The sequence below is a fragment of the Lathamus discolor genome, chromosome Z (assembly GCF_037157495.1).
Source record: "Lathamus discolor isolate bLatDis1 chromosome Z, bLatDis1.hap1, whole genome shotgun sequence".
In the NCBI taxonomy this organism is placed as follows: Eukaryota; Metazoa; Chordata; class Aves; order Psittaciformes; family Psittacidae; genus Lathamus; species Lathamus discolor.
In genome coordinates this window covers 20,730,353-20,753,889 of record NC_088909.1, presented here as the reverse complement: position 1 = coordinate 20,753,889, position 23,537 = coordinate 20,730,353, and the positions used below count along the sequence as shown (strand labels likewise).

The following is a 23,537-nucleotide window of genomic DNA, read 5'->3' as shown; positions in this document are numbered from 1 at the left end:
TAGTTTTGCTTATTTCCCATGCTTGGCTAAACATCAGTTCCAGTGGGATGTGTTGCTTCCAAATGTCTTCAGCCTTCCACAGTTTTGCTTACCTCTTTTGAAGACTTGTACCCAAATTCTGCCTGGGATCAGAAGATGCACTGTTGCTTGTGTGCTGTCCTCTTTTGCTGAGGTATTGTTGGAGAGCACGTGCTGCCAAGAGAACTGAAACTTGCTGCAGGGCTCAGTTCTTTTGCCAGCTGTGCTGGTAAGCTCTGTACAGAACAAGTCCAAGAGCTTTGTGTTTTGGTCAAATTGAAGCTGTACAGTATACGATAGACCTGGAAAAAAATACTGGAAATGGTAGAGGTGGAACTGTTCCCTTCAGTCTTGAGGAGGAACAGCCAACCCAAATGTATGGTTAGCAGAATATAGGGTTTCTTATGCTGCTGCCACAGGGGGAAGATAAAGCTACCGGGGGAGCGTAGCACAACAGGTATTGCACAGGGAAGTGAGGAAGGGAAGCTGTCGGTTTGGAAGCTGGATCCTATGAGACCAAGCAGCACTGCTTTCGAGGCCTGGCATTTAACAGCCCCATGCGCCATCTTCCCTTGCTGCACAGTTAGTTCCACACTACCCGTGCGGGAGTGCTGCAGGTGCAGCCTCCACTCCCCGCCTCTCCCGTAGCTCTCCGGGTTTCACGGGTACCGAGGGAGAGCTGCCCTCTGCCCTCCTCTACGCTGCCCGCCCCTGCTGCTCTGGCGGAGGCCGCCCCAGGGGCCGGACCGGGCCGGACGAAGCAGGGGGGGTCCCGGGAAGCACCGCCCTGGCCATGACTCAGCGCGCCGGGAGCCGTCTGTGACGGGGCGGCCGGGGCGGGGGGGGCTCGGGCACGTTCCCTCCCCTGGCCACGGGCAGGGGAGGGGCGGCGGCGGCGGGGCGGGTATTAGGCCGCGGGAGCCTGGTCGGCGCGGTGGGCTGGGGCTGGAGCGGCCGGGCGGCGGCGAGAGGTTCGCGATGCCGCTGTTGTTCCTAGAGCGCTTCCCCTGGCCCAGCCTGCGCACCTACACGGCGCTCAGCACCCTGGCCCTGCTGGGCACCAGTCTCAGCGCCTACCGCGCCCTCAGCCAGGCGCCCGGCGTGGCTGCGGGCTCCAAGTTGGGCGAGCACCCGCGCCGCGGCGGGCAGCGGGCCCTGGACGTAGCCTACTACCTGCTGTCGGACAGTCTCTGCGTCTGGGTGAGCCTGCGCAGGGCGGGCGGCGGCGGGGCCTGCGGGCCCGGCGGGGCGGGCGCCGCGGCCTGCGGAGAGGCCTCTGCCGGCTCCTCAGCGTCTCGTTATTGTCGTGGGGAAGTTGCGCTCGGGGTGAGGGGGCGGTTCCGCGGGGCGCGGAGGGCGCGTCGTCGTACCGGCCGCTCGCTCCGCGGGGGATGCACCCCTGCATTCCCCGGGCCGCTGCCGCTTCCCTTCCTCCCTCCCGTGGCTGGGTAATGGGGCTGCGTCGGAGCCGGGCGTCCCAGCCCGGTGCTGGTGCCGGCTGCCCCTCGGCATGGGCGGGTTTGGGGTGAAGCTCTCTGCGGTGGGTGCCCGGTGGGCGCTGCCCCAGGTGCTCTGTGTCCCCTCAGCCACCGGGTGCTCGATCTGAAAACAACGTTTAAAGCCATGCCGGTGAGATTAAGCGTTCTCACCATTTAAGAAAAGGAAAGAACATAATACTGTAGCTCTTTAAACCCAAACCTGACAATGGTGTATGCTTCGTGGCTCACTGATTTCCGTAGTTTAAATAAAAGCTCATCAAGGGGATGGATATCAGAAACCCAGCTGAGTTGCTGCTGTTGAGCTTTGCCTCAGTCAGAGGTGATGTTAGTCGGGCATCATTGCAACCTGCTTACTTGGCTGAGGCACTGGGTTTTGAATATACCAAAAACATTCAGCCTATTGAAACTTCGTCTTGGGACTTTCAGTTAAGACCTCTGGAAAGGTTTATTGTATGTCCTTTAGAAATGACTGGATGAGGCTACTTCATCATCTTCCCCTCCCCCTTTCAGTATTCTGCATAGGTCAAAAGTTAATTACGAGTGTCTGTCAGAAGTGAGAAGCAGTTTTCCTAGGCCTGTGTATTCTATTCCTTGCTGCTTTGCTTTAAAGCAGTGTCCCAAGCAGGATTGAAGCACATTTGTCACAGGATGGGTAATGCTTCTAATGCTTCGAGACAACGTCTGAATCTTGTATCTCTTTTCTGTAGCAACAAATTCACACTGGAGTTTTCTTACCTGCCCTGTGTTAAACAAAATGAGCATCTGGGGGATCTATGAGTTTTGTCCCCGTGTTCCTCAGTGCCCAAATGTGCTAATCTATACAAAACAATTTATTGTGAAGAGGTAAGCTAGTTTGTTGGCTATACCAGTGTCTCAAACTGACCATGTTAGTATTTCTAGAAAAAAAAGTTAAGTGACTTATCAGCTACTCTATGTGTCTTGGAATTGGCCAGGCTTAAATTTCACCCCCTCAGAAAACAGACAACCAGTACTGTTCTGTGAACAATGGCAGGTTTTGTTAAACTTGTTCATGCCCCTTCTCTCCCTCTCTTTCTAAATAGGGCAGAAGTATTTGTTGCTGACTGATTGCTTTCATTCCAGGTACTAGTGAACACTGCCTGCTGTTTTCTGATGCTGGTGGCTAAGTTCATCCAGTGGATGGTGTTTGGTCCTCTCCGTGTCAGTGAGAGGCAGGTAAGGCAGCAGTGTGTTGCCTTGGATGTGGTGTTTCATGATTTCTAGGTGTGTGAATGGTGTCTGTGCATTTCTGTATGTAATTGCTGAAAGTACATAAGAAGAGCAAATTTTAGGCCCACATAAAGTTAAATCTCACCATGTGGTTAGCTAGCATAACCATAGGCACAAGTTTCCAGTTGATCTGTGAAGGGAACTTTTTCACTGTTCCTATTGTATAAGCCCATGATCAACTTGAAAATCCTGCTTCCTTAACGAACTTTGTCAGATTTCTTGCAAGTGCGGTATTTCAGAATACTTATAACATGGGTTTTGCCCTATTTGGTTTGTACTTGGCAGCATTTCTCTACTGTGTTTCATAGCCATTTATCAGCACTGGCATTTTGAGTTCCCTCTTGTACTTTTTTTTTTGTGCTGTGATGCTGGAAAAGTGCTTTATGTTCTCACATGCCAAGTGGATGCTTTATGTGCCCTCATGCTTAAGAGGGAGTAGGGAGGCTTATGCCCAGAGAAAGGAGTTAAGCAGGGCTGAAAACTCAGGTGGTTTAGTCTTGTCTTGGGCTAGGCGAGAATGTTTTTAAAAATCCAGCATTAAACCACGAGTTTTTTAAAAATAGGATCCTGCGAAAGATGACAGTAGGAGCAGCAGTTTGAATAGGATCTGTGTATTTTTTTTAAAGGAAAGTCAAAGGCATAAGCTGCTCTCTGTAAATGCAGTAGCGGTGGTTTGAAGTGTGTTCACGTATTTTCATTTAAAAAAAAGTGTGTAAATGCAGTTCTTCAGGAGAAATCAAGCTATGATTTTTGACATGCAGAACTGAGGCACGTAAAGTTTCACTAATAACCATGGGTCTCTCAAGGCCTGTTGTATTTGTTATTCACAAATAGAACCTCTGAGTGAAGTCTATTAAAAACAAGGCACTATGAAACTGCATTTTGGTTTACTGTTTTTATGTTTTATGCATAAACACAGATTACTTTTCCAGATTCCGTTGACCACAAGGATGTGGAATTTTAAACAGTGATAATTTCAAGGATGTTCTTTACCCTCTTAAAAAGTGAAGAGAAAAGCAGGAACAGTGTGGATCCATTTGTGTTTGGGCAGTGGGAGTATGATTCTGTTCCATGTAAAGGAAAGCTGGTTATTAATACTGGCAAGTCAAAACCAGCTGCATCGTGAAGGAATTCTGGGCCTGTCTTAACTAAACTCCTGGTGATTTCATCATGGTCTTTAACAAAGCAGTATATTTTGTGAGTGTTTTTATCCCCAACAAACTGGCTTGCTATCTGCGGCTTGAGACCATCGTATTGTTTCTTTCATACTGCATGTGCGTGGGAATAGGTTCTTTTTCATTGCTCATTCGTCTCATTCTCCACTGCAGGCATTGTGCTTTTTAAGAACAGACTTTGTCATCTTCTGTTAATCATCTGTGCTTTTGACACGTTCTTGGAAACAAGGTGCTAGGCTATTTGGGCATTTTGTATAACTAACCGTGGCAGTTCTCCTAGCAGAGAGTACTTTGTGTTCACAGTCTGGTAGCTGTGTTGCTTGGGAGTGAAGAATCATAGAATTATAGGATGGTTTGAGTTGGAAAGCACCTTAAGATCATATAGTTCCAACCCCCTGCTATGGGCAGGGATGCCTCACACTAGACCATGCTGCCCAAGGCTCTGTCCAACCTGGCTTTGAACACTGCCAGGGATTCTTTGGGCAGCCTGGTCTGGTGCCTCATCTCCCTCACAGGGAAAGACTTCTTCCTTTAACTGAGATCAAACTTGGTTTATCCTGGCACCTTGGGCTTAGTGTCGGGGTGTGGATGTTCACACTTAGAGAGCTGTTTTCTTGGTCACTGGAGAGTGCTGTCCAGTGAGGCTTTACACAGATGGAGTTTTAGGTGGGTAAGTAAGTGAGGATATCCGTGTTGGTGGCACTGTTCCTGAGGGTCCCATGTGTAGGACATGCCCAGATCCTGGTTTGTCGTAACACATTAGGCTTAGCATCAGGGTCTGGATGTTTGCACTTAGGGAGCTGGTTTCTGTGGTGCCTGTGAGATTTACCATTTCCTTGGGCAACCTGTTCTAGTGCCTCACAACCCTCACAGGGAAGAACTTCCTTATGTCTTAACTGAGATCAGACTTGGTTTGTGCTAAGCTAACGGTAGCAAATGCTATTCAAGATGTGTGTGCAGCAGGCTTTTGATAATGTATTCTTATATTCTACTTTCATCTTGTTTTTTCCTACACAGTATGTCCACCCATAGGTGAAGTTTCGGATTTAGCTATAAGAGGGTCCTGCTTTTATACCCTTAGAAAAATAACCAGCTTTATGCCAGATCTGTAATTGTTTACTCATGAGGCTGTGCAGTTTCTCATGATCTCACTGTTGTCCACGCTGAGAACGTTGGCCAGTCGCCCCAGTGCGGCCAAGTATGAAGGTCATAGAACAGCTGCACACCTATGTTTTCCTGCCTCCTTTGGACAAACAGTCATGATGAACATAAGCCTATATACTCTACTGAATATACTGACAAAAAGCATACTTTATGTCTCTCAGTCATGAGAGGGAATAAAATCTCAGCTAGGTTCCCATCTATTACAATTATAGAATCATCTAGGTTAGAAGACACCTTTAAGATCATCAAGTCCAACCTTTACCCAGGACTGACAAGTCCACCACTAAACCGTGTCACCAGCTGTCTCGTCTACGTGTTTTTTGAACACTTCCAGGGATGGTGATTCCATCACTTCCTTGGAAAACCTGTTGCAATACTTAATCACCCTTTCTGTGAATAAATTTCTCCTAATATCCAGTCTAAACCTCCCCTGATGCAGCATGTGGGTTGTCAGTACTTTCACTACAGTAACCAAATGTCTTTCCTTTACAGCATCTCAAGGATAAATTCTGGAATTTCATTTTCTACAAGTTCATCTTCATTTTCGGTGTGCTGAATGTTCAGACAGTGGAAGAAGTAGTGATGTGGTGCCTTTGGTTCTCTGGACTCGTGTTTCTTCATCTTATGGTTCAGCTCTGCAAGGATCGCTTTGAATATGTACGTTTTGATTGCAGGATGTTTTCTGGGACATGCAAATTTAGTTTCTGGTTTGGGCACTGCTTCCTGATCAGTTACAAACAGATCATTTAGACCTTTTCCCCACCCTGCGGTTCTGAACACGTGCACCTCCCAGTAGCTTTAAAGTGCACTTCAGGCGTACTGCTTCAGTTTTCCTGTGAGACAAAGGAGCTGAAGATACTTACTCCCTTTGATAAATTGCAACTTCTGTGTGCCGTGTAATTACTATTACATAACTCTGTGAGATAGTTCTCCTTAGTGAAAGAATCTTGACAGCAGAACTTCCTTAGGTTGGAGCCCTCTAGGATTGGTCCATGAAGCTTGTTTCTATGTGTCCTGCGCTCAGGTTTCAAGTTCATTTACATCTACCAAATGTTGTCTTTATACAGTGCAGCTTTCTCCTTAAGCTACACCCCAGTTTCTGTTAATACCAAGTATAAATTCAGTAGAGATGCAGAAATTGAAGATTAGGCAAGGAAGAAGGAACTGGAATGTTAACAGTAACATCTTTAAACTTACATAATGGACGTACATTTTTTCCTCATCTTTTCTGTCATGCAAGGGAAGTTTGAACTAAATTGAATCTGTGAAAATGCTTTGCATTTAATTTATTTTTTTTTTAATTAATATCCAGTAAGGGCTGTTCCTTCACAAGAAGCTAAGCGCTAAGCTTGAAACTAGATTATTTGGGGTTAGGAAAATGGAGTCAGAAGCAAACAAGGCAGTCATCTGGTATTTTTAGTATTGTTCGGAAAGCTGTGAAAGAACAAAGCTCATGTGGGAAAAATCCTTATTACATTCCTTCTGCATTCAAAGCATGTATTGTAATTCTTTACTTGTACAAACAGTACTTGTGTGATCTGCCTTGCAGACTTGGGGATGTGGAGCTAAACCAGATATAAAGGAGGAAGATAAGCAATTTAAAAACAAAACATTGTGAATCAACTTCATCAGTCAGACCAGAGGGAAGTTTTGGGCAACTCCTTATTTCCTTGTCCTGTTCTTACCTTTCGTGCCCTGAAAATAAAGGACTGGACTACCTAAATAATTTGCCTCTTGGGTTGTCTTTGATTTTGACAACCTAGGTATAGCCTACTGTTAAGGTAGTTGAGAGAATTAATACACTATATGTGCTATTGAATGAGACGACTATTTTCAGCAGATTCTCTCCAGGAGTCTGTAGCTGCAGGTTAAATTTTCTGGAGGAGATGTCTCCTTCTTCCAGAAGAAGATAGCTTTGGAAGAACTAGAGGCTATATATTAAGGTTGGGTGTCTTTCTAAAATGCGTATTTATCCTAAGCAGATGCTGTAGATTTGATGCAGAAACTACTGTGTGAGAAAAGTTTATGGTTTTCTTGCACAGGTGATCTAGACATTGCATCAGATAATTGTAATGATCCCTTCTGTCTTTAAAAGCCTGGTGATTGTAAATGACAGCGAAATGAATGAGACTTCGGGATGGTGTCTGGTTTTAGCTTTATCCTGCATCATCTATTACTACATTGTGTGGTTGAGGTCGTGAAATTGGTTTTATTCTAGAAAGCAAAATATTTTCCTGGATGGGGACTTGTTTGATGAGGTGACTACAGAAGGCAGGGTGGATGTAGTACTTTAAATCTGTTCTGTGTTTATATATTTGTGTTGCAGCTTTCATTTTCTCCTACCACACCCATGAGCAGCCACATCAGAGTCCTGACCCTGCTCGTAGCCATGCTCCTGTCCTGCTGTGGATTAGCCCTCATCTGTGGTGTTATTGGCTACTCTCACGGCATGCACACATTGGCTTTCATGGCAGCAGAGGTGAGACTTCCTTCACACGTGTTGTGGTTTCTGCTTTGCTTTTCACCCCTTTTGCGAGGGTATTTTGGCATGCAGTGGGTTTTCTTTTACTTTCTCACAAGGAAGAAACTCTGAAGATGCCCTTTTGTGTTTTGGAGTAGTTGCCAAGTTTAAGCCTTCAAAAAATCTTTGTCTGAAGGAGAGAATGAGAGAATAAATCCACAGGATGATGCTGAAACCAAACATAAAAAAGAGTAAAACTTGTGCTTCAGGAGCGTTGCAAGAAGGGTTAGTTGAAATGGCTGCTAGGGAGGGGGAGAGTGTGTATTTAAGTGTAATATGCAAATGTTCATCTCAGCCTATTCCTTTGAGGTTGTATTTCCTGTTTAATTTCTCCCCAAAAAGAATGAGACAATGTTTGTGCCAAGAGTAGTGTCTCACCTGAGACAAGCAACATGTGTTTGTGCGCTCCTGAGCCTTTGGCATCCGGGAGTAAATAATACGTCTTTTGGAGTGAATATCAGTGTGTTTCTAATGTTATGGTGGGTTATTGCTCTCTGCCTGAGAAAGGGATAATTTTCAGCAGTGCGGAGGTGTCATGGTTTAAGCCCAGCTGGTAATTCAGAACCACGCAGCCGCTCAGCCCCCTGCCCCCTTCTTCCTCCAGCTCCTCCCGGAGGGATGGGGAGGAGAACTGAAAGGATGTAACTCCTACGGGTTGAGATAAGAACAGTCCAGTAACTAAGGTGTAACACAAACCACTACTGCTGCCACCAATAATAATAATGATAAGGGAAATAACAAGGGAAGGGAATACAACTGCTCACCACCCACCGACCGATACCCAGCCCTACCCGAGCAGTGATCTACCCCTTCCGGGTAACTGCCCCCAGTTTGTACACTGGGCATAATGTGCTGTGGTATGGAATACCTCTTTGGCTAGTTTGGGTCAGGTGTCCTGTCTCTGCTTCCTCCCGGCTTCCCCTCCTCTCTGGTAGAGCATGAGACTCAGAAAGTCCTTGGTCAGCCTAAATATTACTGAGCAGCAGCTAAAAACATCGGTGTTATCAGTGCTGCTCCCAGGCTGAAAGTCAAAACCACAGCACTGCATCAGCTACTGAGAAGGAGAAAAATGACTGCTACTGCTGAACCCACGACAGTATCCACCCGTTATTCCATACCATTCATGTCATGCTCAGATCCCGCATTTTTCAGTATACCATCACTCTTGTCTGATACATGTATATATATACAAATATATAACCAGTATAAATGGCAAGTCAGTTGTGTTAGCACATCTTGGTACAGATAACAAGTAGCATGTATGGTTTGGTTTTCATATCCTATCTTGAGCTCATACTTGGAGTTAGTCACCTGGTAGTGGGATAATATGCTGGTCACACCACAGTTCAGTTATTTCATATGTCAGCTTACTTTTCGCGAAATAAGAGAATATGCAAGGCCAGATATGTAACTACACAGTGGAAGGGTATTGCAGATTTGTGTCTCTAATAGGTAGGGTCTCGGTGGTGGTGTGTCTCTTATCTTGGTGTGGGAGAAGGATGCATTGGCTGTGTGTTAGCCTGGTGTAAGTTTATCAGGGAGTGTTGCAGCAGCCAAGGGTTGCCTCGTTAGTGCTGTGGTGGTGTATGTGTTTTGGGTTGCAGGATGTGGCCTAGCTATTCATTTCAGTGAGAACTGTTCTGTCTGCTCATGAACAAAGGAATGGCTCAGTCAGCCAAAGTGTGTGGTGCTTGACTAAACCATGGATCCAGACATCCTGCTGTGCTGCTGGCAAACGGCAGAGGTTTGTGGGGAGGGGGTAGGAAGTAGTCTCCCACCCTTGTTTGCAGCAATTGGTGTTTGAGGATGCTCCTGAGCTGAGGGTTGTGCAAGCCTGTTGGGTTTGATAGCCTCAGGTGGACTGTGGAAACTTGTCTGATTGTTTATTGAACTCATTTATACTTTGGCCATCACAATATCCAAGGGCAACAAATTCCACATTTAACTCAGCTTTGTGTACACAAAAGAGCTCTTTTAGTTGTTCTGAATCTCCTGTCTGATAATATCCTTAGCTGTCATCTGATACATTTATGGTGAAAAACTGCAAAGAATCATTCCCTGTTTACTCTTCTTCATACCATTTGTGATTTTATAGACCTTCTCCTGTTGCTCTTCTGACTTTCCTTCCAAGCTAAAAAACTCTATTTGGTTTAATTTTTCCTCATTTCATCTTGCCCTTTCATTAACATTTTAGATATGCCTCATCTGGATTGGGCAACTGTGAGTAGTTTATTTGATTTTAATACCCAGCAGTGATATAAGTGGAATAAAACATTTAGGCTTCTCTCTGTAGAGGTACTAGCAGAGACACCTCATGGCAGTCCTCAAGCTCACGGCAGAAGGCATTAAATCTTTCAAACTAAAATGTTTTCCTGGTGGTAGCTTGTGTGATACTGTTCAAGAGGGGCCCTGCCAAGTGTATTCCATTAGTGTGTATTTAATTACATTTAAGTTACATTAAGCTGTTCATCTCTCTCATGACTCTGCAGCCATTGGTTTAGTTCGATGCTTCAGGGTTTTCAATAAAGCAATATAGATGTTTTTCTTGTGTTTTTAGTTAGGCTTCCCTTGTTCTGGATTGTTCCCTTGTTCTGGATTGTTTGTCAGTATTTTCTTGTGGTTTTAGTTAGGCTTCCCGTGTTCTGGATTGTTCCCTTGTTCTGGGTTGTTTGTCAGTATTTTCCTTCCTGCAAAGGAAAGAAATGCTCAAATGCTCAAGGGAGATTGAATAGGGACAGTCTTTCTGGCTGTACATTGAGCTTTTTTGTCTTGCTTTGTGGTATTTGAGAATTACAGTATAGCAAGTAATGTCCAGTCTGTCTCTGTACCTTTATTATTGTAAGAAGGAATTACTCCATTCCTGTAGTAGCCATCCTCTGGTCCCGTTTTATACATCTCAGTCCAGGCCGTATGATGATAGTGATATTCAAATCTTAGAATTGTACCTTGCAGATATTTTCTTGCAAGGCTTCTCATGCTGCATCCATTATCCCTAGATTTGAGTGCCTTCCAGTTGTGTGCTAATCTACGTGACTGGTATCTGCCAGTATCACAGAGTCCATGGGGAATAAGCGGTTCGTTCTGAGCAGAGCAAGAGCTCTTGAAGTGTTGGTACTGAAAATGGCCTGCTGTACATTTAGAACCTCAGATTGTGGAGTTGTGTAACTTGAGAGGCAGTGTTCTACTTCCTGCCAAGCATTTCTCATGTCAGAACGCTGAAACGCGTTTCTGGAAACAGTGGAGGAACCAGAGACCAGGGCCTTGATGCAAACTGCACTAGCTCGTCCTTTTAATTTTGATGCTACTTCTGCCTCAGCACTAACCAGAGTAAATCATGTCTTGGAAATACTAACTTCTCAATAGTTGCAAAGACTAGACTCTTCAGGTTTCTGCCTGATAGATGTCTTCCTTGTTGGAGACCTTATGCCACTGGTACTGGATTTGACACAGATTTATGCTCAGTGGCATATCCATCAAGCAGCTCAGGTAATCATTCTGTTTCACCACTTGCATGTTTAGAATTTACAAGTATTTACTTGTTCTCTGTGGTCTGTCCAATGTTTCCCTATAGCCAAAGACCTTGTTTGAGTAAGGTGTAGTATTGTACCCACATGCAGGGGAACAGGAGGCAGAATAGGGTCTCGGAATCTGTCTTGCAGGAGCAGCTAGTGTGCTTATTTAACTTTTTTTGTAGAAGATGTTTGTAATGAGAACAGCACACCATGCTAGGTAACTTGCTGTTACCTTCTTGATGTGTTTTTTTGTGTTACTTGAGTGATGTGAACATCTTATCCTGAAGCCCTGCTATGGATAAAAGATGGCGCTAGTAAATAGTCATAGGAATACTTACTTTAAAGGTAATTAGTAGACATTTGGCAGGTATGTTGGATATTACTAGGTGTTAAATACATATGGAAGCATTTTGTGCTTTTTACAAATGGAAAAAAAAAACCCACCCAAACCAACTGCTTTATTGCTATATTGGGAAGTTTGTGGTTTTGATAGTTCTTCCATACTTGTTTTTAATACTTGTGCTGAAAGCATGCCATCAGACCAGTTTTGCAGAAATGGTTTCAGTTGCTCGTTCTAAGTCCCCTGCATCTTGGTGTCATTTGACTCCTGCTAACTACAGGGCAGGCTCTGAAGGGTTTGTCCTGTTCCATTTTCTTTCACTGAGAGGATACAGTGAGGGTATGGGGCACTGTGGGCCTGATGGGTTAGAGAGGTGTTTCTTAGGTGATAAGAGCCATGGAAATGTGATTAGGTATTCTGGAACCAGTTCTGATAGACTTTTTTCTCTGTACTTAGGCTAGAGAGGTAAGCACGATTAAAGGCAGAAGTTACTTTTGCAGCCTTCACATCTCAGCCAAGGGGGGAAATAATTTGAAAGTGCTTCTGTGGTTCTTCCTCAAATTCCTGCTACTATTTGATTCTTCAAATTTTTCTTGAGCATTGGTCAAGAGAGATTGTGGTCTTGACACTCATTGAGTGGTAAGAACTGAAAAAGATAATACATCCTATGTAGTGGGGGGTGGAGGGTGGGGGAAGAGACTCAACAGCAGTGAATGCTAATACTCTGAGAGCATTGTGTACCCCAGAACAATTTCTTGCATATTTATTTATAAGCTTCATGTTTGTTACAGGCGTACTGTGCACACAGTTGTCTGTGTTGACTGTATGCTCCAATAAATGCATTTTAGTCTTTTAGTGCCTGCCTCTGGACCACTATCCCTGCTGGAATGTCAATGTTATCTTTTATTTCCTTTTTCTCCTCTTTTGCAGTCTCTGCTTGTGACAGTTAGAACCACTCATGTGATTTTACGGTGAGTAGCTCATGTTTTGCAGGATGGTTGTTGAAGAAGGTGGTGACTATCGCATGTTGATCTAAGAGGTGTATGTAATTACCTTGTTAAATTGCAAAAGCATATTTGGCAGTGGGCAAAGGTAGTTAACTTTAGCCTGTGCTATTTTTAAGCATGAATTCTGCAATGCATGGATAGCTTTAGTGGGTGCTAATAGCTCGAGGCATGGATTAAAATGGATTGGTGCTACTGTATGAGGGTTAATACATGTTACTTGATGTCATCCTACCGGAATGTACAAGTACTACAACTGCTGCAACTTCTGCTTTGGAAGAGTAGCATGCCTGTGTATCTGTAATGCACGTGTATGTGCAGATGTAGGATGTGACATGTAGAGCAGAAACTCTTGGTCCGGGTCACTGCTGGCATTTTGGGCCTGTCACCAAACTGTAATGCTTCACCTGGGAAACATCTCATGTACTGAAAAGCGTGGGTCTGTAGTTACTAAAATCCCTTTTTTGGTACATGAAGAAATTTTTAGCAAATGCAACATCTTAGTCAGCTGGTGGTATCTGTAATGCAGAGTGGGCTGAGCATTGATTGATTGCTTTTGGTCTTTTTAAAATGTTGCTGTTTGAAACAGTAACATTGAAGAAAAGTCCCCAAGGAATGTAAAAAGTGTGGGCACTGGGCTCAGGAGGGGCAAAGAAGCCATATCCAAAAACTGTTTGTAAGATGGGGAAAATGGTTTGAATGCTAGAGGTTTACAAAAAGACAGAATAATGTTAATTTCTATGCTTTTACAGATACGTAATTCACCTCTGGGATCTCAGCCATGAAGGAATGTGGGAGGGCAAAGGCACTTATGTCTACTACACTGATTTTGTCATGGAGCTCACCTTGCTTTCACTGGACTTGATGCATCACATTCATATGCTGGTATGAAATACTGGATGTAAGGTTGAGAACATAGACTGGCCTTAAAATAAAGGGTACTGGGTGTATGTATTTTATGTATTTTTTCTTGCTTTTCTTATTTTATTTAAATAAAGAGGAAAATGAATAGGGGTGGTTTCTGACAGTCTTTACTCTTGTGTAATTGGAGTACTTACAAATAAGTTTGTTATGGAGTATTAACTACTGTATAATAACCTGTTTAATAGGTGTTTAATTAGCTTTGTTATTAAGTAATACCAGCCTGACTTATTTTCATTGGCAGCAGGGGACATAAAGTTGCACAGGACCAAATACAGTTTATTCTTATTATAAATGCTGTGCTGTTTAAGTTGTATCTGAAGATGGAGTGGTAATACCTGTGAACATAGAATCCTCACCTGATTTGGGTTGGAAGAGACCTTAAAGCTCATCCAGTTTTGACCCCTTGCCATGGGCCGGGACACCTTCTAGTAGACCAGGTTGCTCCAAGCCCTGTCCAGCCTGACTGTGTGTGGTTAATCTGAATGTCTCAGTGAAAGAAAAATTCTTCAATGCTGGTTTCTCAGTTTCTGTTCCTTGTAAGACCTGGTGCAATTCCTTGTGGTAGTTTCTAATCACCTTTCTGTTTTTTCCTGAAGCTGTTTGGTAATATTTGGTTGTCAATGGCGAGCCTCGTGATTTTCATGCAGCTACGCTACCTGTTTCACGAGGTTCAGCGAAGAATACGGCGGCATAAGAACTACCTTCGTGTAGTGGGAAATATGGAAGCTAGGTGAGCCTTTTATTTGCCCTGGGATCTTGGAGAGAGGAGTCTGATGAAGAAGTTGGGATTCCTTTAGGTTCCTTTCATACATGATGACAGTATAAGCTGGAGAGATGCAATCTTGCAAATCCAGCACTGAAGTCTTTATACTTAGAGTGTGTTTTTACCCATTTTATTTGTTACTGGGGACACACTTTCTGGTTTTAACAGATTGACTTTATAATAGCAGTATTACTGATAAACTATTACTGACAACATGTGAACTCTCCAGACCAGCTTTTCTCTCCTTCATTCTCTTGTCACCCCACCAGGATAGTATACATAAGCTCTACAGAATTCTGCTTGGTTTAGTTGTCAGATATTGGTTTGGCTGTGATAGAAATAAATGCTTTTAATTTCATTAGGCCATACTATTCAGAAATTGGAATCAAAATATTAATTCCAGTCTGCTTTTGGCTTTAGGTATATATTTATTAAACCTGAAGCCAACTCTGAAAGGCTCTGTACTTGTAGGGGTGCTGAGAGTACTCTGAGATTACTTTAGTCCATAACCCTGTAGTGAGGCCATGTAGAGGAACTGAGAGGCCTGCTAAAACCTAGTTTTGTGCCAGGTACGTCTACATCTCTGATCCCATGTTTTCCATAACTCAGCCATGGCTTTAATGACTTCAAGAACAGCAGGCAGTTTTGCTCTTTCTGTACATTGCTGTACCATTTTCCTTGTGGACTTCAGTGGGTTTGACTAGTTCTGATGCCTTCTGCTGTAGTCCAAATGGAGAAAGAAGTCTGACTTATCCAGAAATTCATAAGGTGGTTTTTTTTTGTTGGTTTTTTTTTGTGAGATGTCATTTAGTGTCTGTAATACCAGGTTAAGAGCTGCATAATAAAGTTCATCCACCACGCTTCATCTCTTTTCAGTAAGATGCAGCCGCTAAACCCCTTTAAGGAGCTCACAAACCTGTTTTGAGTTGCATGTGCCTCAGACTTCTTGTCTGAGTGACTTGACATGTTTCTGTCATTCTCATTTTTCTGGAAGAACCACATTCTAGCTTCCTCTTGCACCTGCCAACCGCAGCAAGCTCGCTGCCTTTCTGTAGTTGTTCTTCGGGTATATTCCACACCAGCAGTACTGTGAAATGTTGTTACACAGTTCATCTCTCTATTTTCTGTGTTTGGTTGCTACATAGTAGCTGCTTGCGTGGTGCTGTGGTTTAAAAAGAAGATAATGGATTAAAGATAAATGAGGGTTGGCAAAATCTGAGACCAAAATTAGTCAGACCATAAATGCTTTTGATCCCAAGAAGACATCTTAGTGGGTACGGCTGTTAAAGCTCATTTAGAAAAATGACATAAGCCAAATCTTGAGGTTCTCAACCTCATCATAGGTCTTGGAAGATACTAAGTAAAAGCTTTTTGCACTTGGGATGTGTGGGCTGTGCCAAAAAAAAAACAAAGTGTCAGAAAAGTTAGCATGGACGATAAGGCTTTCTCAGTGTGGGATCCTTATACAGGAGGCCATGCTGAGCTGGTGTACTCATTACATTTGTCTCTCCCTTTTTCTTTGTAGGTTTGCAGTTGCAACACCGGAGGAGCTAGCAGCCAATAATGATGACTGTGCCATTTGCTGGGACTCCATGCAGTCTGCACGCAAACTGCCTTGCGGGCACTTCTTCCACAAGTATGTTTCTGGGGCTGGAGCTATGGGCATGTCTGAAAGTTACAGCAGGATGACAAGTAATGAACCATCGTCAGAGCTGTGTGTGCTTACTGCCTGGGTCATCTTGTTCTGCTTCTAATAACAAAGCACGGAGTCATGTTCCCATCAATTGTTTCCATGTTTGAGTTGTTTCACCTGATGCATTCTTTCCCCCCCCCAGACTAAGAGTATGCATCTTGTCAACTAATGGGAGGTAGTGCTGAGTTATGGTATCCGAGTTACAAGTCTGTATCCTGCCTTGCTGTGTAACTGCTTGGTAAAGCACATATTTTTGCCCTTCCTTTATCCTACTCATCAGCTATTCCATGAGGATGTGTTGATTTTTGGGTGAGGAAGGAAGAGTGGAGTTAGATCCTCAGCTAACTTTCAGATACTTTCAGCTTTAAAAAGAGAACAGGAAATATTTTTATATTAATGTGGTGCTTGCATGCTGATGAGGCCCCAAGGACAGTTTTGAAGGCCAGGTCTGATTAAATGATTTCATAGGGTGATGAGTCCATCTGGGCTGTAAAAGAGAGTGACCAAATTAGTGGTAGAGGCCCATAAGCAGCTGTTAGTTGGAACTGAAAGGCTTTTGGCCAAAGGATCTCTCTACATACTGTGTCTTACACAGCAGGTAGTGAATGGTAGCAGTTGCTTGTGGAGACAGTGTGCTGTGGTAGATGTTCTTTCCTTAGACCTTCTGTAGCTGTGTTTACATATTCATACTTGTGGTTAAACATGAAAGGAGATACAGGGATTGAATCAGGAATTCCTGAAGTTCCATGTGATTAACATGCACGGGCCATTAGATTGTCCGTGTTCCACTATATAAGCAAGTTACTTTCTGCAAATGACATTTTACTTTTCTGATAACTGTCAAACCAGAGGTTGTAATCCGTGTGCTAATTTGTTGTCATTTGTGACAACCCTTGCCATAAATATTTATATGTGTTCCAAGAAGCCTCTAATGAGATGATGTGCCTCTGTAGCAGACTCCTATTCCAGTGCTGCTGAATCATATGAACATCTCATCACCTACTGAGCACTTGAGAAGCCCAAGGTCTTCTCTTCAGGATTGTTTCCTCTGTACCTAAAAGGATCCTTCTGTATTTTTTTTCTGAAGCTGAGTTACACTTACATCCTTTGTGCATTTAGGGAGGGAACCTGTTACAGTGGATGACTTATATGTGCATATAAAACCAGATGCAATTAACAGCTTATTTACAACCTAAGAATGGTTTCTCACCTCATAAAAACCTGGTGATTTTGCCAACAGGCTTAATTACATGGCATGCTTTTTCATGGCCATTTATTTGGTGTAGAAGAGAAGATGGTAGGGAAAATTCACATTGCTGTGATCAATTCTGTGCCTTAGTTTTAAGGAATTTTAATGGGAATAGGTGTCTGAATATCTTAGGCTGTGTTAAAACTCTTTCCTTTATCCTTTAGGAAGCAGTCAATTTCGAAAGAGTTGTTGCTCTGGGGTGTTGCCATCCTTGACCTGTTGTTAGTCATCCTACTGAGAGGCCTCAGGCAAGCAAGCCCTTCTGCCTGTGTGGCACAAAATGGGCATAACCACGGCTGGTTTACTGCAAGCATTGAGGGCTTGGTGCTGATGCAGCCTGATAGGGGTCTGTGCCCCTTCCAGCATCTCGGTGGTTGAGCTGTTGAGGGGCACCAGCCTGGTGGTAGCTTGTGTCACTCCGTGTTTCACAGATGACCTTTTGAGTACAACTCTGGCAGAAGTTTGACTTTGCTGTGATTTTGTTGTGTGTGATTTTGTTGTGGTGTTGGAGATGAAGTTGGACAGCATCGGCAGTGCTAATGTGCTGGCTGTGCTGCTGACCAAGGTGATAGGTTTTTACTGTAGTGGTTTGGTTCTGGGAAACCCATTGTTGTAATTTCTGAACACTGCATATCCCTCCATGTAAATACAATGGAGGACACTTTGGCAGTGTGTTTATAGGCTACAGCTTCAGGAGCTGTGCGGACTGTTTGTATCTTTCAATTTGCAATAGTCCTGCAATTAGGACTTTTTCCTTGCTCTGTTAGCCTAAACCCGCAATCTGTGCCTTTATTTGGAAATACACAATTTGGGAAACAAATTTATTTGACCTTGTTGCTTATCTTCAGGGGCAGGCTACAAGTTTATTTGACCTTTTTGCATATCTTCAAGGCTAGGCTGGATGTAGTTCTGGACAACCTCATCTAGTTCAAGATGTCCCTGCTCATTGCAGCGGGGTTGGACTAGATAAGCTTTGAAGGTCCCTTCCAACCCAGAGTAGCCTGTGATTCTAAAAGACATCTGGAGAGGGACTTTTTTTACAAGGGCATGTAATGACAGGAAAACGGGGAATGGTTTTAAAGTGAAAGAGGGTAGCTTTAGATTAGACATTAGGAAGTTCTTCCCTGTGAGGGTGCTGAGGCCCTGGCACAGGTTGCCCAGAGAAGCTGTGGCTGCCCCATCCCTGGCAGCGTTCAAGGCCAGCTTGGACGGGGCTTGGAGCAGCCTGGTCTGGTGGAAGGTGTCCCTGCCCGTAGCAGGAGTTGGAACTGGATGAGCATTAAGGTCCCTTCCAACCCAAACCAGTCTGGGATTCTACACCTTTCTAAACTGTTTTGGGACCTTCTGCTGGAACAAAACCTACCCTGCGAGTGGGAAGTATGTGTTGTAATAAGGAGATCAGTTCTGTGAAATTCAGTACTTCCATACTGAAAATTAGGTTTAACTTGCCAACAGATACCACAATTTGGTCATATCAGTGTGAATCAAAAAGTAGGCACAGCTCTGAGTGTTTAAACCTGCATTTCAAATCCATCTCACTTTCTGCAAGACAGCAAATGTTCAGAATTAAGTAAGCATTGTAATGGCACAGCACTCATTAGTATTAATAAATCTGAGAGTTACCAGGGTGGTACTTACTTTGGTGGTGATTTGGGTATTGATAGTGTTGAAAAGATTTTAGAAAAACTTTGGGGGTGCCATTGCCAGATCACACTGTGAGAACTGCTATGAAAATGTGTTAGTGTATATTAAATATTTGTCCAGTTGGATTTTGTCCTTTTTCGGTTGGAGATGGTGAGAAAAAAGCTTTGGTTCCCTTTCCAGGCAAAACTTGCTTGTTCTGAGCTAATAAATTTGTTTGTTAATAAATCTGCATGCTTGCTTATAAGAAGTGAACAATTGCATGTTTTCAGCTGAAAGAAATGAGAAACCTATGCCAGAGCCATCAGGGGCTCATCAAGTGTACCTCACAAATTATATCTGAGCAGTCTGTATGCTGATGTTCTGCACAGAATCTGCTACAGCTGCTTGATGTACTTGTGATACTGGTGTCTTGGAAAAATGCTGCAAGCTCTTCGTATTATTACTGTTTTCCTGTCAGCTCGTGCCTGCGGTCCTGGCTGGAACAAGATACATCTTGCCCCACCTGCAGAATGTCTCTTAATATCACTGACAGCCATCATGTGAGGGAGGATCACCAAAGGGAAAATATGAATGAGAACTTGGGCCCTGTGGCAGTAGCAGAAGGCAGACCGCGCTTGAACCAGCACAATCACTTCTTCCACTTTGATGGTGAGCTAAGCAGATTTGACATGTGGTGCTGCAAATAGGTGAAGGGAACAGCCTTCTGTAGAAGGTCATTCTGTCCATGGTTCAATTGAAACTCAAACCATGCTTCTGCTTGCATTTGTCAGATATGTATATGTTTCTTACAGTTCTTTTGCAAGAGCTCAGATACTTAAATCTGAGGCTGTCCAGAGCTGCAAAGACTTGTTGAAAGATTTTGTACAAATGCTCTTTTTTTCTTGATTTATTGTGGTTAGCAGCTTTAATACTGGCATTTATGCATTGCCTGTCATGTTAATGAGCAGCATGGGAAACTCATGTGTCTTATTTTGTTAACAGGTGGCAGTTAATCAGTGGAGTCAAAGAGGGAAAAAAACTCTGTGGTGCAGTCTTAAAGCTGATCTTTCCCTTGTCCCCTAGCTAAATGGGAGGTTGTCAAAAGTCCATTTCCCACTCAATCTGAACGAAACTTGCAATGCTTGGTTAGGTGCAGAAGCTTATTCTTAGAAGGAATCATGTAGCTAGAACAGATTTTTTTTCAGTGGTGTATTGTAAGTGCTCCCAAAAGCATACCTCATGAAGTTCAACAGGGCACAAGTGCAAGGTCCTGTACCTGGGTTGGGGCAATTCCAAGCACAAACACAGGCTGAGCAGAGACTGGATTGAAAGCAGATCTGAGGAGGACTTTGAGGTATTGGCTGATGAGAAGGTCCCCATGTATGCACTTGCAGCCCAGACCCCGCCCCAACACCTCTCCCCCCCCCCCCCCCCCCCCACCATGAGCAGCAAGTTGAGAGTGGGGATTCTCCCCCTCTATTGTGCTCTGGGAAGACCCCCTCTGCTGTCCCTGCCTGTGGCAGGGGGGTGGAGCTGGATGAGCTTAAAAGTCCCTTCTGACCTAAGTCATTCAAGGATTCTATGATTCTGTGTTGCTGTGATGCTGCAAACTTACACAGTGACCCCTTCTTCAGCTGTGCTGGTTTTGCAATTTTTGAAGAATGTGGGAGGACAATAATGGACAGAGAAGGGACAGACACTTCTAGGTGTGCTGAGGCTGGCAGATTGCTTCTTGCATGGCTCCCACTTTTGGGGTGCTTTAGGTCTCCAAAGGACATTTAAATTTAGGCTACCACTCTTTTGATAGCTGTCCTCCCCAGTGCTCTTCTGTGACTTGGAGACCTCCAAAATTACTGTGGAGATAGGAAAAGTGTCACAGAGCAAACCCTGTGTTACTTAAATGGAAATGCAGAAGGAGGAGGGAGCCAGCCCCGTGCCCTGCTCTGTTGAGCCTAAGCACACAATTACAGCAGTCACTTTTTGTTGAGTTGCTGTGTCCCTTTGTAGTGACATTTTCTCAGTGACACCAGCCATGTGTAGCAGGCCCATTTTGGAACGAGATTCAGCCTGTTTAGAAGCTGTCCTTTTTTCAGTAACATTATTGGAGTTACTAATTCAGAACTGAATTTGGCTCTGTTTTGTTTGATTTTTCCCTTTAATGGAAACTTTAAAACAAGAAAAGAAGGATGTGTTGTTTCCTTGATCCTCTTCTGTCCCTCAGATTGGTAAGCCGTTATGACATGTGTTTGAAGAGAGCATTGGCAGTTACTGGTTTACTCCAGTGAATCAGTAACTCAATGGCTCTCCATGTTTGGGAGACCTTAGGGACAGATTGCACTGCAGAACTTACCTCATCTACCTTGTGGAAATATGAAGACTTACGTCACATACACGTAGAAAAACTTTGCCTGCTGAGAACCACAGATTCTTGCTTGACTTTCTGGGTGATTTTTTCTTCTTAGGCTCTCGAATTGCCAGCTGGCTGCCCAGTTTTTCAGTAGAAGTGATGCACACAACCAACATCCTTGGTATCACACAAGCCAGCAACTCCCAGCTCAATGCTATGGTAAGAATGCTTCACTGGTTTGTACCTCAGCCTTCCTGTTTGTGTTGGGGAGGGAAGGGGTGCATGTAGATGGAGAACAAAAGGGGAAAGAAGTCAAAACAGTGTTTCGATACTACATGAAAGCTTGGAGGTTTTGTGTGAGAGAAGCTGTATTTTAGTGAGGTTAGGGCTGTATTTTGTGTTGAATGTGCAAATATAAAGGAACAGGTCTGGAGGTAGGTAAATGCGGGAGAAAAATTACTTGTACTTTATAGGTAGACTGTTTTTCCTCAACTTGCCTAGTGCAACTTTAGCTTTTTTTTCAGTATTTCACTCGAAAGGGTGTGAGTCTGTAACCACAGGATTTAGCTGTTAGTCAAGTGGTAACTAATCAGACCTGGTCTATAGCTTTTGATGTTTTTTGTATTTATTTTTAATAGCACTGAGCTCCAAGATAGCCGTTTCTGTTTGAATGTCTTGTCAGTGTGAGATGGAGATCTCTCTGCACAGCCAACTCTTGCTGGTTCATGATGATGACAGGAGTGTCAAGTGTCAAATCCCATGTTTGTTTACTTCATACTCTAATGTAGTGCAAAAAGAGAAGGGTATCGCCTCATGAAACGCTTTTGGTTCATTTAGTTTGAGAAGTGCTGTTTCCTTTGAGTTCTTAAAACTAATGTGTACTATAGCATGTTAATAAATGTTCAGTGAAGTATTTCAGAAAAGTAAATCTCTGAATGTGAGATATCTCGTGTAGCCTTCATCACTGTTGAATCCTCAAGAGGATAAGGCCACAGTTCATAGGGGGTTTGAGGCAGGGTGGGCAGGGAGCAGTAAGATGTTGGCAGATGATTTACTAGATGAGTATGCAGGAGCTCTCCATCTAAGGTCAGTTTCGTTTTCCTTTTAGTGGACACAGTGACACAAATGTTTTTTTGTCAGAGATGAGTAATGATTTATTAGCATTGTGTATTATTAAAAGTACAGTAGAAACTTATATTAAAATGCCCTCTTTAAAGGAAAGGCCCAGGTTAGCAAACTATTAAAATGTTACACATTTTTAATAGAAAATAAGTGAAACTCTCGTTTGTGTTACTGAATGAAAACTAGGGAAGTATTTGGTGGGAAAAGCCAGAGGCTGAAATGCTAAATCAGTTGTTTTGGTCAGAAGCTGGTACAGTGGACGGTTAGGTTTGCTGTGGTTGCTTGTGTTTAAACTCACTGTCAGCTGATGCATAATTTTTGCTTTGCTCTGAAAATTCCTTCCACCCTTATTGTTTAAATATCTCTCTTCCCCTTTTACCTATTTAATTTTGGTATTATTTAAGTAACTTGAAATTCAATAATAATAGTTCTCTGACAACTCAGTTGAGTTTACTTGAGCTTTCAGATCCTGTTAAACTAGTTTAGGTTTTTAAAATATATAATAGGTTTTTAAAACATATTCCACTTGTCCTTACCAGTACCATTTTGGAATCCATCTATGACAAAGGAAAATATTATTTATTTTTTTTTTGTGTGTTGATCTAATTTTCAGTCACTCTTGTGAATTTTGTATATATCTTTATTAAAAAGGCTGTCAGAGGGTTAGGAAGCTTTTGAAACCATTTTGCATTTACAACACTGTTAAAGAATCTAAATTTTTAGGATCATGTGTCTCATGGATTTGCAGTTTTGCTGTGGGCATTGTTAGAGTTATTATTGACCTGTAAGTCAGTGCCAGCATGTTTTTTTTTTTTTCTCTTGTGTGGGTTACCATATCATAAACAGTATCTTTGAGCTGGGTGTTTTCTTGGCTATCTTTCTGTTGGGATACTTACCAGCTAACTTTTGTTTACCGCTGGTCCTGACTGTATAAACCTTGCTTTCTCCAGGCCCATCAGATTCAGGAGATGTTCCCTCAGGTTCCTTATCATGTAATTCTACAGGATCTGCAGCTAACTCGTTCAGTAGAGATCACCACTGACAACATCCTAGAAGGGCGCATCCAGGTACCTTTCCCCACACAGGTAAGTTGTATGACCTTGCACCTACAATAACTTCATTGCTTATCGCAGAACTAAGCTTGTTAATAATGAGTGAGGGGAATGAGGTAAGATTCACCAGAAGTGCTGGTGAATCCAGCTTAGCTTAATGTGGTATTGCTATTCAGATTTTACCTCTAGGAAGATGTTGCAGTCAGAAGCACCAAACTAGTTTTGGCAGTCTAGTGTATGTCCTATTTCTATGTTTGCAACATCTGACTCAGTTGGAATCTCA

At 43.3% G+C, this 23,537-nt stretch overlaps 1 protein-coding gene across 3 annotated transcripts in view; it reads left to right on the top strand.

Annotated features, from left to right (window-relative positions):
• The first annotated feature begins 909 nt into the window (after positions 1–909).
• The window catches only part of AMFR (autocrine motility factor receptor), a 35,139-nt gene continuing 12,511 nt past the window's right edge, over positions 910–23,537 (top strand). For 2 of the 3 annotated variants that reach the window (XM_065662368.1, XM_065662367.1), the window contains exons 1-11: positions 915–1,218; positions 2,619–2,711; positions 5,597–5,761; positions 7,431–7,583; positions 12,408–12,448; positions 13,234–13,366; positions 14,002–14,135; positions 15,694–15,804; positions 19,212–19,402; positions 21,196–21,299; positions 23,153–23,287. In XM_065662368.1, the coding sequence (XP_065518440.1) occupies positions 997–1,218; positions 2,619–2,711; positions 5,597–5,761; positions 7,431–7,583; positions 12,408–12,448; positions 13,234–13,366; positions 14,002–14,135; positions 15,694–15,804; positions 19,212–19,402; positions 21,196–21,299; positions 23,153–23,287 (1,482 nt within the window). In that variant the 5' untranslated portion in view covers positions 915–996. Of the gene's footprint in view, positions 1,219–2,618; positions 2,712–5,596; positions 5,762–7,430; positions 7,584–12,407; positions 12,449–13,233; positions 13,367–14,001; positions 14,136–15,693; positions 15,805–19,211; positions 19,403–21,195; positions 21,300–23,152; positions 23,288–23,537 lie in introns of all 3 variants that reach the window. The other variant, XM_065662366.1, reaches the window with a different exon arrangement.